We start from the raw sequence: 14,751 nt of genomic DNA on the forward strand, positions 1-14,751 counted from the left end.
AGAATATGAATCCCTGCAGTCACGAAAGCTTTATATAAAAATGTAATTGTAGTTTACGTGACAAACCTTACTGTCTGTGTCGAGTGGTGGAGGGTTACGACACATTTATACTTAGGCGATCCAACCCCAAAAACCTTTATTATGAATCATATTGGTCGCGGAAGCTTACGTGTTCAAGTGAAATGTTTACTGAGAGTACCTGATAGAGGGACGTCTTTGGAGAAAGCTGAAATGTGATCGGCTCAATGTCGCATCCGTCGAGTGTCTTTGGGGATTCCAACTCCTGGAGGGAAGGAGAGATGCATGGGGTGCCAATGATTGCCCCGCTTCATGTTGCTAAAATACACGTTGTCTGCTCTTCCACGATGGAATTCCAATTGTGCTATGGATGTCGTGTGGCATTAGAGAGAAACGTTTCCATTCGTAAATCTCGTACAAAGCAGTGCATCGTCACCACACGTTAGAGAATGGCCCCTGTTAGATAATATTACGGAATTACGATCCATGGTAGATTTTGTTTGGGCTGCGCCATATATTTTCCCGGTCAATTTTCTGGCGAAAGACCCCGCACCGCCCGACATAGCCAAACAACTTACATGGCCGCGCAGTTGCACGCGCGTCTAACAACGCCCCAATCTACTAATAGGGGTTTCCCCCTTTTTTCTGGCAACAAAACTGACACCTTTTGCAAGGAATCATGCTTACATTAACCACAATACTTGCAGTCAAATGCAAACAAAAAACAATACTCTGATAATTTATGCATTGTCTTTGATACTGATTGGTCCACACCAGAGACAGCTTTCTTTAGAGCCTAGTCTCATATGGTGTTCGACCAGATGACGCCAAAAGGCGCCCCAATCGTTGCTGATTCCACTCGAGCGGTCAAGTTGAGAGCAACTCTCACAACCAACTTTAGAAATCGTGTCACTGGTAACCCGCGTCGTGGATCTTCAATAAAATCCACGTGGTGGGAAATAAAAGTCAAGAAGTCAGAACAATCAATCAGCCTTCTTCAGCAGTTTTTTCTTGCTGTGGTTGTCCCACCTGATGCCGATTGCTTGCGTTGCGGTCGAAACGTCGTGACCTATTATTTTTCTACCCACATGACTTTACCGAAAGAACCAAAGAGTATCAACGTTTATATTTGCTACGAAAAACGTAACCACGGAACTACTTTCGAGAACCTTTCAATCCCATCTTATCCATACGATGGGTGCTGAACATTTTCTACTTTCCCTGATATCGAGGTGTTTGCTGCATGTCAATCAAACCGACACATTTAGTGATCACCACAGCTGGAAAAATGCAGAAATACCCGAACACCGAATTTAATATTACAGAGGTTTTTTTTGGCGCAGTATTTGATTTGTCGGGCTGAGACCATCCACCCGCTATGCTTGAGGACCTGGTTTAATCATGCTCGGCCAATTATTTTGGCGATGCTGGCTAAGCGCTCTGACACGATATTACCCCCCTGAGGCTGCTGGCCACCCACACAATCCATTGCTTTACTTTCACAAAGTACGGTACTCTATGCTGGCCAAATCGGCCCGAATGCATCCGATCTCGTCAGATCTCAGAAGCTGAGCAGCTTTGAGCCTGGACAGTGCTTGGTTGGGTGACCATCGTGCATAAAAGAGGTGTTCGAGACCAGCGGTCCCCAACCTTTTTGGCACCAGGGACCGGTTTTGTGGAAGACAATTTTTTCACGGACCGGGGGAGGGGGGGGGTCATCATTGGGTCTTTCCCCCTTTTCAAAGAAGCTCTCCAGCGACGCTTGTTTTTGACTCATCTTGGCCAGGGGTTAGAGCTTGTGGGCTTACCAACACTGTGACTGAGACAAGTGCGCAGTGTGGGAAAGAGGCGCGGATGAAAGTGGCCAATAATAAAACAATGGGGGCGGGTTCCACGCGCGGTCTCACCGCTCTCACCTCCTGCTGCTGTGCGGCCCGGTTCCTAACAGGCCACGAACCCCTGGTCTAGACTGCTTCGGCTATATGTTGTCGGCAGCAGAGGCCAGCAGAGGGCAACACAATCAATTGCTGTACTGTACCATGCTCCCACCAACCGGTGCTAACCAGCGCGGTCAAGTACGTTTAAATAACCCCCAATGAGCTGTTCGACATGGGCAATGCCCTCATCCAGCAGTAGAATAACAAAATGGCTGCACTGCCCTCTGCTGACCACCAGCTAGGCCCGCAAGCCACCTGTGCAAGCTGGCCACTCCTCAGAGCAATGTCCAAGCTCAAGTGTGCTCAGCTTCCGAGATCTGCGAGATTGGGGGCAATTCTGGGCTGATTTGTCCTGCAGGCACAGACTTGGGGTGTGTCGCCGTGCAGTCTGATACATCGCCCGCAGTGAGACTCACCCCATCCGCGGCCCGGTTTCTCATCCAGTGAACAAGTTCTGGTCTCCTCACCGCGCCCACCAGTATCATGGAATCTGAGACGAGAGAGAAAACGCAAGCAACTTCCCGTTGTTTGGAATAAAGATTCTAGATTTGAAGCTTTCGTGACTGCAAGGATTCATACTCTTAGTTCCTTCGGTAAAGTCACGTTGGTAAAAAATTAAATTAAAATTAATAAAAAAATAATGGAATAAAGATGCAAACCCGTTTCACGTGTGAAACCTGGGAGTATAAATATCATGGCAGTTTGGGGGCGTTGTTTTCTCGCCACCAACACACTTTGTTATTCCACCGCTGATTAGCACGGTTGGCTATGTACTGTGTGAAAGAAGTTCAACATAAATACATACACTCACCCTCTCACTAAACCCCAGAGGTGGGACAAAGTCATTGTTATGCAAGTCCAAGTCGAGTCGCAAGTCATCAAATTCATGACTCGAGTCTGACTCGAGTCCAAGTCACATGACTCGAGTCCACATCTCATAGGTGGGACAAAGTCATTGTTATGCAAGTCCAAGTCGAGTCGCAAGTCATCAAATTCATGACTCGAGTCTGACTCGAGTCCAAGTCACATGACTCGAGTCCACACCTCTGCTAAACCCACTCACTCGCGCACTCACGGTTGGCTACGTACGGTGCGAAAAAAGTTCAGCATAATGACGAATCAAGAAGGAAGGCAGTTAGGGTCTGTAAAATCAGCCCCAATCTCAAGACTGTTCCCAAAACAAAAATGCGTTGTGATCGACGAGAAACTTAAATGGCAATTTTCAGACGCACAGACAAGACACGGTCCGTGGGTCCACATGCCCCATTCTGTGTTTTGAGAATGTCGTCAGGCGCCGAGCGTTGCCACTCACTGTCGGCGTCCACCACGGGGTAGGCTGTGAGGGGCAACGACTTCAGGATCTTCTTGACGTGTCGCTCCGAAGAATCGCGCGTCAGGTAGCTGATCTTGGTGTTCATGAACTGCTCCACTAGAATGCCGTAGGCCCTGCGGCAGCGGACACGGACGAGCAAAAAGTAAGACAAAGATCCCCCGTGTAGCCTGAACAGACTTTGGGGGCGAGTGCTGTTAGCGAGCACCTATGAAGGCCGGCACGGCACACGAGGGGGTGTGTGGCCAACACCACGCCCGGCCGCCTTTGTCCTCCATTGACTGCTGTATTTACCCAAAAATGTCAGTGTGTAACGTGCGTGACGTCACTCCACGTCGACCAGCCCCCCTCATTAATAATCATTATAAGGTGACGTCCTCCAAATGGACACCCCCCCCCCATCATTAATAATCATGAGCGGGTGACGTCACTCCACATGGGGGGGCGAGGCGCCTCCTCCCCCCTCCTAGGCGTCAACTTACAACCCTCACTACAAAGGCAGAACCGTCACGTCACGCGATCTCCGTAACGCTGTTGAGACATCAAAGTAAAAAGGACGTCATGATGAACAAGGGATTATAACCTTTAAATGAAATAGGTCTGCATCACCGTGCCCTTACAAATTGCACACGAATTGATGCAATGAATATCACGTCGCGGTCTGCTTTTCGCTTGCAAGTTTCAGATTTACTGCAATACACCCCGTCATTGGACGGGCAAAAGGCTAGTGTTGCGATGTTTACACACTGTACCAGGTACTGGTATGAGGCTAAGTCGACCTAGGGGAGGTCCAGATAATGGTCACTGGTGTTGGCCATGAGCAGGAATTGAACTCGGGTTCAGTGCCGGATTAAGCTAGTGCGGGGCCTGTAGCATATGTTATCAAGGGGCCTTAAAAAAAAAAAAGTAAATATTAAAACACACATTTTTTACTTGCACAGTAAAGTAATTGTATTTTTCAATTTGCTATACAGCCAGATAATACGACAAATCACTAACCTTAAACACCCAGTCGTTCGTAAAAGTTGAAGGCGGTATAGTACTGTAGTAATAGAGCAAGTGCAGAATCACTGAACCGGAATTGATAGCTGGAAAGCATTTAGCGCGGGGCCCTTGAAAGTGCGGGGCCCGTAGCTACTCCATACGTAGCTACTTGTGCTACCGGGATAATCCGCCACTGGAAAAGTGCGAAGCGCCTGGCGATCCTTACCCGGTGCGGCCCGCGCCCCTCAACTTGGGGAGGTAGGGCAGCTTCTTAATCATGATGGTGCCGTCGTAGAAGGACGGCTGGAACTTCTGGGCGATGGCGTTGGCGACGAGCACGGCCACGAGCACGGGCAGGATGTGAGCGATCTGGCCCGTCACCTCGAACACCAGCATAGCCGTGGACACCGTGTGAGTGACCGCGCCGGAGAAGGCGGCCGCTCCTACGCAGCCATGCGGGGGACGGCAGGGGAGGATTTGCACGGGCGGTACGCGGCACACACCGATAAAGCGAAACAATTTTTTTTATTTTTAAATCCTTTATATTAAGTTCGCTTGCTTGCTTAGGACCGTGCAAATCTTTCGGTCGTTTTTTAACCCACTTCCCGTGATCCAATCGAGCTGACATTTTCCACACAGACTCGTTGTGCGTGACAATTAATGTTCGTGAAAATTTTTTTCCAAAATTTTACACTTTTTAGGACAAAAATATTATATTTAATTTCCAATTGCTTAATGGTGCAATGCAATCATCGGACCCATAGGTGGCAGCCATCTCAAGCCAGAGGACGAGAGGACTCTAGCAACCACGCATATAAAGGATTTATAGTGAAAAACTTTGTTTTTACGGGTTATACTTATACCAGGTATGGCTCACTGAGCTATGTAGCTCTTTTTCAGAAGCGGCCTGGCCACCACAAATGATCGTTCAACGAAGTGGCTTATCGCGTGGAAATGCATAGCAGGCAAATACTCTCAACGCGTGTTTCTAAACGTGGAGGGGAAAAACCGGAGGACCCGGAGAAAAATCCACGCGGCCACGGGGAGAACGCGCAAACTCCAAATATACAACAGGCGTCAGGTTCGGGATCGAACCCCACAACCTCCTGTCTCCCAGGCATCGTAGGTAACATTTCGCCACCGTGGCACACCGATTGCACGGCACGGTCATGGAGGAGGAGGGAGGGCGGTATTTCGTTATCTTTGTGCACAAACGGAGGGACATCATTCTCACCGCGTGCGCGCGGGTGCCTTTGTGTGTGCGGCCAGTGCGACCGTGACGCGCTGCGAAGCCGCACCTGCCAAGGCGTAACCTCCCGGCGTGATGTACACGACGGTTCCTTCCGACTTGATTCCGTTTGGGAAGATGTAAGCGAGGACCTCGCCAACCAGCCGGCCCAGCGCGGCGCCTGCCAAGCACACGTGCTTATCGCTCCGTCGAATACGACCGCCCGCGCGAGGTGACCGGTGAAAGCCTTGCGGCGTCTCGAAACTGTGGCACTGGGCCTTTGCAGAGTGTCTCATCGCTCATTAATTGGCTGCAAACAATCTGCCAATAAAGAGGGCCGCAGAGCTTGGGCAATTGTTGGTAGCGCCGGTTCGCTGCCTGGCTGGAATTCCTGTCCGCCTCTGGTTCTTCAGTGGTTGTGCGGTGAAATTTGCATGAATGATGACGTGTCGCATGAAAACTAAAACATTTACACGAGCAATGGGCTCTGATGATGGAGCGGAGCAGGGTGTCGCACACTGCAGTCCTCGCGACCCACCACAAATCCACCACCTTTCCACGTTTACCCATCTGCTCCGGTGTTTGTGCTCGTACGCACATTGAACTTCTTTCGCACCGTACGAAGCCAACCGTGCTAATCGGAGGCGCAAGGGAAGGATGACAAACTAAACGCACGCCCAAAAAAATTACACGTGAAGTTGTTACGCACCGCACGTGCCTGATGATTGGTATACATGCCGCCACATACGGGGGTGAACAGGCAACGTTGGAGCAGAATACGTTGGAGGTACACAGCGAAAAAATAACGTGACATCAAATTATTTTCAACCGACTGCCGGACGAAGGCCTCCGCACACCGTTCCGGTCACGGGTGTTGTTTGACCATACTTCACTCTGTTTGTCAGTGCGGGTTTTGTAAAGTGGGCCAGGGCGCCTGGGACCGGTTCATTTATCACTCGCCACTGATATCAGCCGTGAGCGGGAATCGAACTCAGGTCGCCGGGTTTGTAGCGCAAGTTTGAGAACTGCTCTGCCGTGGCTCCCTCTGACTGGCTTTTATAGAGATGGGAAACTACCACACGGGAGAAGAGTAAACTGACGGTTGAGAAGCCTTTTGTAAATCTAGATTTGAAGCTTTCGTGACTGCAAGGATTCATACTCTTAGGTTTTTTCGGTAAAGTCACGTAGGTAAAAAATAAATAATAATAAAAAATAATAGAAAATAATAATAGAAACGCCATGATTTATTATTGAATTTCTAGAAGAAAAATAAAGCATTTATTTATTTCCCCCCTACGTGACGTTACCGAAAAAACCTAAGAGTTTGAACCCTTTTGTAATTACTTGTGATGATGATGGTGGTTGTCTTGATGATGATGATGATGTTAATGATGAACCAACTCACCGTAAACAAACACGGGCATGAAGTAACCAGCGGGAAGGGGCATTGTTGTCGCGAGAATGAGCATCCAGAACTAAGAACACACGGCACAACAGCGGACGTGACATTGCAGCAGCAGAACCCAGTGAGTGCACTGTTAATGCCTCCCGACTCAGCAGATTCGCCACAACTCAGACTCGTGATTAATTTCCACCACTTGGGAGCCGTTATTTAAATAATATATAATATTTTTTTTCAGTAACTCTAGCGGCTGAACGAGTTACATGAACCAAGGACATATTATTATAATAATAATAACAATAATAAAATGTAAAGAATCACAGCGATTTGTCAACCATTTGTGATGGCCAAGTCGCTTCTGAAAAAGAGCTACACAGCTAAGTGGGCCTTACCTGGTAAAATAAAAAATAGGTATGAAATAAAACAAATCACGACGTTTCGGCAGACCATGCTTTCCCACCTGATGACGGACGCTTGTGTTGCGCCCGAGTCGTCGTGATTAATTTTATTTTATACCTACGTGACTTTACCGAAAGAACCAAAGAGTATAACAAATATCTTCTTGGTTCTTTCGGTAAAGTCACGTAGAAGGAAAATAATAAAATAATATAAATATAAAACAATAAAAATTCTCACGACGTTTCGACTGCTGTGGATGTCACACCTGATGATGATTGCTTGCGTTGTAGCCGAAACGTCGTGAGAATTATTTTATTATGTTTTATTTTTACCTACGTGACTTTACCGAAAGAACCGAGAAGATGAATCAATGCAGTCACGAAAGCTTTAAATCGAAATTTAGCATAAAAAATAGCTTATAGTTTTATCGGCATATGCCGCGTTCTGCCCCCCTCTCTCTTCCCCTGCATGGCTGTGCAGGGTCAGCCGCCTTCTCCGGCACGGTGACCCACGGGGTGGGCAAGCGGGACGCAGAGGTCGCAACCGGGTACCCGATACCCGGCTACCTGTACCCGGCCGGGTACAGGTACACGTTTGCGACCCTGGTGCGGCCGCGTATGGGTACGGGTAGGCCATGAGTCACTGGTGAGTCACCGTTTGTCACTCATTTCCCAACGTCTTGTGTCTTCTCACAATTCAAGTTCCTAAAATCAACCCACCCGCGCCTGCAACATGGCTTCATCCCAGAGGTCGCAATCGGGTACCCGTACCCGTACCCTACCCTTTACCCGGCCGGGTACGGGTAGCCGGGTATCTGGTAGGGTACGGGTACCCGTTTGCGACCCTGGTGCGGCTGGGTACGGGTACGGGTAAGGAATCAAAACCCGTTTGCGACCTCTGGCGGGACGGCGCTTGGCACCTTCATGACGATGAAGACGCAGAGCGTAGCGAACACGCCGCCGCCGTCGGGGTTCGCCCACTCCAGCCACAGGCTGCTCTGGTTGACCGGCGCCGCCAAGTCGGCGCTTCTGTTCGCCGACAGGACGAACCACGTGTCCCGGTCGAACATGGAGGTCAGCAGCTCCTTCATGGTGAGCTTTGTGGACGGAGATGGGTGACGCACAACAACAACAACAGCGACAAACAACAACAATTGTGTAAAGGATGTCACGTATGGCAGGGGAGGGGAACTTACAGCCTGTAAAACTAAACAACAAATTATGAATTCAACTTTTTTTTCTCTCCAGGCAAAGCCCACTGAGCTATGTAGTTCTTTTTCAGAAGCGACCTGGCCACAAATGATCGCTCATCTAAGTGGCTTACCATCACGTGGAAATGTAATGCCGCCCAACACTCTAAAATCACGTTTCTAAATGTGGAGGGAAACCCCGATGACCCGGAGAAAAATCCACACGACCACGGGGAGAACATGCAAACTCCAAATATACAGGAAGCAAGGTCGGGATTGCACCTACGACCTCCTGTATAACAGGCGAGGTAGTTGACATCTCGCCACTGCGAGTGGATGATCCGGACAGGGCCGGCTGAAGCTAGGCCCTGGTTATGCACCCTTACACGCTGCCGATTGCCACTGATCTTTTGCCTGACCATGAATTGAACTCGGATCCTCAGTTTCATAGCAGTCTTGGCTATAGTGCACACACGACTGGAGATGCACTTCCCCAATACACGCAGGGTGCATGCACTACGGTCGGCTCATTTGTGCATTCCTCTCTGCAAGATGTAACGTTCATGAACCGCTATGGCCGCTAAATGTAGGTTTAAGTGGCTCGTAAATCCATCATAGACTATCGTGAAGTGGTCGGCAGTAAACTTTTGGAGGGATAGTTTAGTTTCTTTACTTTGTGCCAATGGCCTCCCACCCAGAACTGTGAGGCTGTAATAAAACACTTAAAAATAGCATGCGAAATATACACACGCCCTGATTGAAGAGAGCACTGATTCAATGAAAGATATGGATTGTGTGTGTTTCCCACAATCACAGTGGGGAACACAGGTGGTGTGTCTGTCGGTCATCTCAGTCAGTCCACCTATGGCACCTGGGTCTGTCCCGTGACCTCCTGCCAGCCAGCCTTCGACACTTACAACTACAAAAAAGTATTCATATTTAAAATCTTGACTTTTTTTTTACCACGTAAGGCCCACTGAGCTATACAGCTATTTTTCAGAAGCGACCTGGCCACAAATGATAGCTCAGCAAAGTGGCTTATCACGTGGAGATTTATATCAGCCAAACACTCTAAACACACGTTTCTAAAAGTAGAGGGAAAACCCGGAGGACCCGGTGAAAAAGCCATGCTTAGCTTCCGAGATCTGAATAGATTGAATGCATTCCGGGTGATTGGCCCTATAGAAAATTTCGCATGGATATACAAGTCACGGCTGACACAACGGGTGCCATCTGCACTGCATCAGCATTCAGTCATTTTTACAATTACATTTTTTTGTTTTATGTAATTTTGTTTATGGATGTTTAATGTATACCAACCAGACATTATGACATACTAGCACTGCATTGTAAAACATTTTTTCTCAACGATTATTAATAGGGGAGAGCAGTGGTGTAATGGTTCGGGAACCATGCTATGAACCCGGTAATCTGAGTTCGATTCCTGGCCCTGGCAAACATCATCAGTGGGGGAGTGATCTGTGAAGCAGTCCTCCTGGGGCCCTTCTTTACCAACCTGCACTGACCAGCATGGTGAAGTATGGTCAAAAACCCCCCATGACTGACATGGCATGGAGAGGCCTTCATTCAGCAGTTACGTGAACGAACGGATGTAAATTGAATACTTTTTATTAATTTCACTGGTCAACACACTTTTTCTGGCATAAGGTATTCCAACGGTTTTAACGTAAGTTTGGGGTGCTGATTCCAAATCTGGCATCAGAGTCAAATGTTGCATTTTCAATAAAAACTGCAGAAGAAAAATATTAAATAAATGTGGATATCTACATAAAATTATATTTTAAACACACTATCCTAAAAATACAGCACCATATTTTAACACTAAAGCAGTCACTGACTCGCAACAACTTGCAATCATAAGTGACAGAGTTAATTTCTGGTAAAATCAATGAAAATGGGGTATGCCGATAGCATAAAAATGAGATGTGATAGAGCAAACCTGAGATCATATTTGGAATCAGCACCCTGAAATTAGTCTAAAACAGCTGCAACAGTCCAGGCCTTTTTTTGTTGACCAGTGATATTAATAAGTAATGGTGCATTCCTGCATCTTGGAGCCACGTGCCAGTTAGCGTTAATCAAGGTCAGCATCGCCTGCAACGCGAACCAGATTCAACGCGCCGGTTGTCGACAAATTCAAAACGTGACGGCCAAATAAATGATTAGATGTCAATCGCATGACATGTAGGGTGGCACAAAAGTGAAACGGTGTTTTTAGGAGATCGAAAGGCGCGGAGAACAAGAACAAGAGCGTTTGCCCGTGCAAAAAATATGACCACAGTAACGCAGGCCGCAGCCGATCTGAAAGCGAAGGCAAATTTTTCCGTACGGCAAAGTGAAGCGTGTGCTCAGGATCTCCATAAAATAAAGGAACGGGTTTGCAGCTGCACTCGATTTGCCCAGTGTTTTCATTGTCAAAAGGCAATGCAACTCGATGAACTCGTGACAATAATGCGTGTGAGTTCCTAACCCGCACCCCTCCCCACTGCACAGACCACCGCCGCCTCTTTTTAATTCTGCTAACAAGTGATAATTATTTAACCTTACACAATAGGGCAAGCACAATATATCACATCGGTGACTTTTTTTTTAGAACGGCCGTACAGAATGTAGGAGATGAAATAACGACGCGAGACGAAATGTTTATTCCAACTTCCGTTCTTTGATCCGAGCTGGCGGCTGGGCTATTAGTTTTACATTCTCCATCGGGGGGCATGCGATGTGTTCTCATAAGCGAGCGAGACAGATCGTTACAGGAATATTGTACAAGTTATGAAATGACATAATGTACAGAAATACATAACCGTCCGTAACAAAAGGCTCGGGGTGGAGCACTGCACTACTAGCCACAGCCATTTGAGTTCAATTTCTGGCCTGCGACGGTCAACATCACGGTGGCAAGCGATATCTGAACCTGCCCTGGGTTGCCTTTTAACCCCTTCACCGATCCACAATGGCCAAGTCATTAAATGTTATTTGGTGAGGCTGCGTTGGCAGAGGTGCACAAGCACTACACAAAACTCAGCGCATTCGTCATTATCGATGTGGCCTCAAAAGGAACGATGTATAAATGGAAATTGCCCACCTTCGAAGCACGTGATGTATGTAGTATGTACGTTGACCTTCTTTCGCACCGTACGTAGCCAACCGTGAGTGTGTGAGTGAGTGGGTCAGTGAGTGGGTGAGTGTATGTATGTATGTTGAACTTCTTTCGCACCGTACGTAGCCAACCGTGAGTGTGTGAGTGAGTGTGTGAGTGAGTGGGTCAGTAAGTGGGTGAGTGTATGTATGTTGAACTTCTTTCGCACCGTACGTAGCCAACCGTGAGTGTGTGAGTGAGTGAGTGAGTGGGTCAGTGAGTGGGTGAGTGTATGTATGTATGTTGAACTTCTTTTGCACGGTATGTAGCCAACTGTGAATGGGTGAGTGAGTGAGTCGGTGAGAGTATGTATGTTGAACTTCTTTTGCACGGTATGTATCCAGCCGCGCTAATCGTTACGAAGAAGGGCTACTGATTTATGCGCTATGAAGAAGGGCCGTTTCCCAAATCCTCGCCGATTATACATTTAACCTTTTAAGGCCACGGTGTGATTGACTGACTGTGTCGAGTTTTTTTCTTGTTGTTCAGTTCGTATATCGATGCCGTGTTCTCAGATTGCAACGCGTGGCAAATTCAGTTCCGTTTCCCGTAGAGGGCTTCTAGCGGGTGGCGCATGCCTCTCGCGCCCCCAACGGCACAGTTCCTATGATTGATTTTTCATGGCTTTCATAGCTTTATTTTGGTGATTTCAAAAAGTGTATTGGTTTAGCCATGTTTGTTTGTTGTAGTACAGAGTTAGACTGATGGCCTTAATCTAAGTTGTCTTGTGGTTGTTGTTGTTTGACTTGCATCCCACTGGGATTTTTGCACACAGCGTTGGTGTACGGTGTTTTTTCTGCAATATTTTGCTGTTATTTCTTGGATTTTCTGTTTGCACTTAGTCACATATTCACTTTAAGATGTTTTTGTTCATGTTTTAGTTTTTTTGTTTGTTGCGGTTGCACCCGATTCAAGAGCCGAATGGCTCACAGGGCAACACCTAATAAATGAACTTGAACTTGAACGGCGCACGGTACAACGCGAGAAGGCACGGGGAGCGCAACGCGGACATTCTTACCCGCGCGGCCATGAACTGGCCAAACCCAGGCGGGAACGTGATGACCGCCAGCAGGAAAGCCACCGCGGTGGAGTAGAGGGCCTTGCTGCGGGTGCACAAGGAGCATTCAGGTCAGCGGTTGGGTTCACTGTGACCTCACACATTCTCTGACCTATGTGTACACGTACGCGTGCAGCAAATATGTGTTAATCCACTGCTGGATGAGGCCCTTCCCCGTGCTTGTCGTGTGAGTCGTGCAGGCTATGTGGCTGTATCCATAAGACAGTTATTTTTATGGTTATTAAACCCCCGCCATCACTGACACAGCCAAATTAGTAATGTTTGTCACGTAAACAAAAGGTGCCAATTAGTTATCAATTCAGCACACTGGCGTGTTGGAGAGTAAACCCACGACATTTACAATTCGAGTCCGACGTTTCGCTGGTGATTATGACCAGCTTCGTCAGGCTATTAGCCCGAATCGTGAAGTCCTCCTGCTTCGGTCTGAAAGAGAGGAGTAAAGGTGATGTCACCACCGTCAGCCTATCAGGTGCGACGACCAGAGGGGCGGTCAATGCCGTCATATAAATTACAACGGATCACGTTACAACTGTGACCCATGTGTACATCCATAATGCAGGTTTTTTTTGGGTTAGATCGCGTACATATATAAATGTGTCGTTAAACCTGCCACCACCCGACACAGCCAATTAGTAAGGTTTGTCACGTAAACAGAACGTGCCAATTAGTCACTAGTACAGCACACCGGTTGTGTGTTGGCTGTTGTGCGAGTCGTGTAGTCTACATGACCGTACTTCCCCACGCTGGTCAGTGCGGCTCGGTGAAGGTGGAAAACACAGACACGGGAGCGTAGCAGTACAGTACAACAATGGGTTTTGCTTCAGTGCCCATAATGTAGCCACAGAGCTTGTAACGCCCGTTAAGTATGTTGGCAACAAATCCAAGCATCGGGATCTTATGAGATGTGGCCCATGCGCCCTACCAGGGCATGGGGTAATGGATGATACGAGGAGAATTAAACATTAATTTGACAAACGAGTCTTGAAAACATGCCTTCTATCAGCAAAGACAGATTAAAGAATGGCGAGGACAGAATGGATTGGTGACATCGATTAATAGAGCGGTATCAAGACAGGAAGGTGATGTAGAAGTGTGGAGGGCCAGGTTAAAACGGAGATCTGTTGCTGCCAACCTCTTACCAATAGAGAGGACGATTGATTAATCGATATCGGTCGTGACGGAAGCATTCTCGACACTGTGGCCGCAGCTGGCTGGTGAAAGTCACCCGACGTCTAAAATTCCCACTTACTCGCTGGCCAGGAGCTTAGCGGTCACTTTGTTCTTGCGGACGTACGCAAAGAACGTGCGCTGGCAGTAGAGGTAGGCACAGCTGACCCCTCCGCAGATGACACTGGGGGGGGAGGTAAGCAGCAAGGCGCCATGGATCCGTTAGTGATGCCACAACTGCCACAATCCACGTGGAGGAGAGCGACGGGTCGGCTGTTACCCGCTCTAGGGTTAATACAAATTACTGCCCAAAGGATCGCTCTTGCAAATGAGACTCTTGATCACCATGGTACAAAATTTAATAAAACAATTGAACTCTCAAGTCAGGTTTGCGAGAGAAAACGTCATTCCAGAATTCACAGTCACAAATTGTGGGGGAAATATTGCTTGAAGGTGGCATCACGAAATTCATTAAAACAATTAGCCCCATCCATTCATCATAAACACTGCCGAATCAGAGAAAAGTATACCGCACACACATACCGTGTTCGCCAGATTATAAGATGCACTTTTTCCCCCCCTGTATTTTATAGCAAAATTTGGGGGGTGCCTCTAACGATCGGGTGGTGCGTGTGAGCGCGAGCGACCGAATTCGTAGCATCTTCCAACCCACAGGATACGGTCGGAGTCTGCCATTTCGAGCATTGGCCCTTCCACAGCGCAAATAGAGATCCGACTTGTGCATTTAACCACGTGCATGCGACACCAACGGTAGTCCCTTGATGTCCGTGTTTAATTTAGACTGCAGAACCACCTTGCGGAGTCCATTCAATTCGGTTCTCTTACACCACGTGGCCTT

The 14,751-nt window shown here is 47.8% G+C and overlaps 1 protein-coding gene across 2 annotated transcripts in view; it reads right to left on the reverse strand.

Annotated features, from left to right (window-relative positions):
• The window catches only part of LOC144728355 (chloride channel protein ClC-Kb-like), a 45,955-nt gene that overhangs the window by 8,864 nt on the left and 22,340 nt on the right, over positions 1–14,751 (reverse strand). For both annotated transcript variants that reach the window (XR_013587510.1, XM_078607733.1), the window contains exons 9-17: positions 13,975–14,076; positions 12,666–12,750; positions 8,218–8,394; positions 6,903–6,972; positions 5,568–5,678; positions 4,496–4,712; positions 3,268–3,401; positions 2,372–2,445; positions 200–283 (exon numbers count right to left, since the gene is read on the reverse strand). Coding sequence is in view for 1 of the 2 variants with exons in the window: in XM_078607733.1 (XP_078463859.1) it covers positions 200–283; positions 2,372–2,445; positions 3,268–3,401; positions 4,496–4,712; positions 5,568–5,678; positions 6,903–6,972; positions 8,218–8,394; positions 12,666–12,750; positions 13,975–14,076 (1,054 nt within the window). In the remaining variant the exon portion in view is untranslated. The remainder of the gene's footprint in view (positions 1–199; positions 284–2,371; positions 2,446–3,267; positions 3,402–4,495; positions 4,713–5,567; positions 5,679–6,902; positions 6,973–8,217; positions 8,395–12,665; positions 12,751–13,974; positions 14,077–14,751) is intronic.

The sequence above is a fragment of the Lampetra planeri genome, chromosome 28 (assembly GCF_965212315.1).
Source record: "Lampetra planeri chromosome 28, kcLamPlan1.2.h2, whole genome shotgun sequence".
Classification (NCBI taxonomy): domain Eukaryota; kingdom Metazoa; phylum Chordata; class Hyperoartia; order Petromyzontiformes; family Petromyzontidae; genus Lampetra; species Lampetra planeri.